This window comes from Myotis davidii, unplaced genomic scaffold (genome assembly GCF_000327345.1).
Source record: "Myotis davidii unplaced genomic scaffold, ASM32734v1 scaffold211, whole genome shotgun sequence".
Classification (NCBI taxonomy): domain Eukaryota; kingdom Metazoa; phylum Chordata; class Mammalia; order Chiroptera; family Vespertilionidae; genus Myotis; species Myotis davidii.
Genome location: NW_006282523.1, coordinates 646,705 through 647,060, shown reverse-complemented (window position 1 = coordinate 647,060; position 356 = coordinate 646,705). Strand labels below are relative to the sequence as shown.

Sequence of the window (356 nt, the reverse complement as noted above, 5' to 3'; positions counted from 1 at the left end):
CCACTCGCCAGACGGAACCGGGAGCCCTGAGAAGCCCCTCAGGGTGGAGCCTCCCCGGGTCCCAGGTGCGGCACACGCATGCACACCCGTGTGAGCCTTGCCCCCCAGCTGCGGGGCGGCCTGGAGCCCTTACTGGCGGCGTAGCTGTTCTTGGGGGCCACGCTCTTGCGCACGGGCAGGGTGTTGGAGTAGGAGTCGCTCATCTTGGTCTGAGGCTGCTGAGGAGCCGAGGACTTGGGCTGGGCCCCCTTGCGGTCAGCCCAGGGGCTGTAGTCCTCGCCGTCGGGGCCCGAGACGCCGTTCATGATGGGCGCGTTCTCCTGGGCGGACAGCCGCTGCGGGAAGAGGCGGCAGGG

The 356-nt window shown here is 70.2% G+C and overlaps 1 protein-coding gene across 1 annotated transcript in view; it reads right to left on the bottom strand.

The window, feature by feature from the left end:
- Positions 1 to 356, bottom strand: part of BAIAP2 (BAI1 associated protein 2) — a 28,078-nt gene that overhangs the window by 3,549 nt on the left and 24,173 nt on the right. Inside the window, exon 7 of the mRNA XM_015559770.1 lies at positions 45 to 335. Within this exon, the coding sequence (XP_015415256.1) occupies positions 45 to 335 (291 nt within the window). The remainder of the gene's footprint in view (positions 1 to 44; positions 336 to 356) is intronic.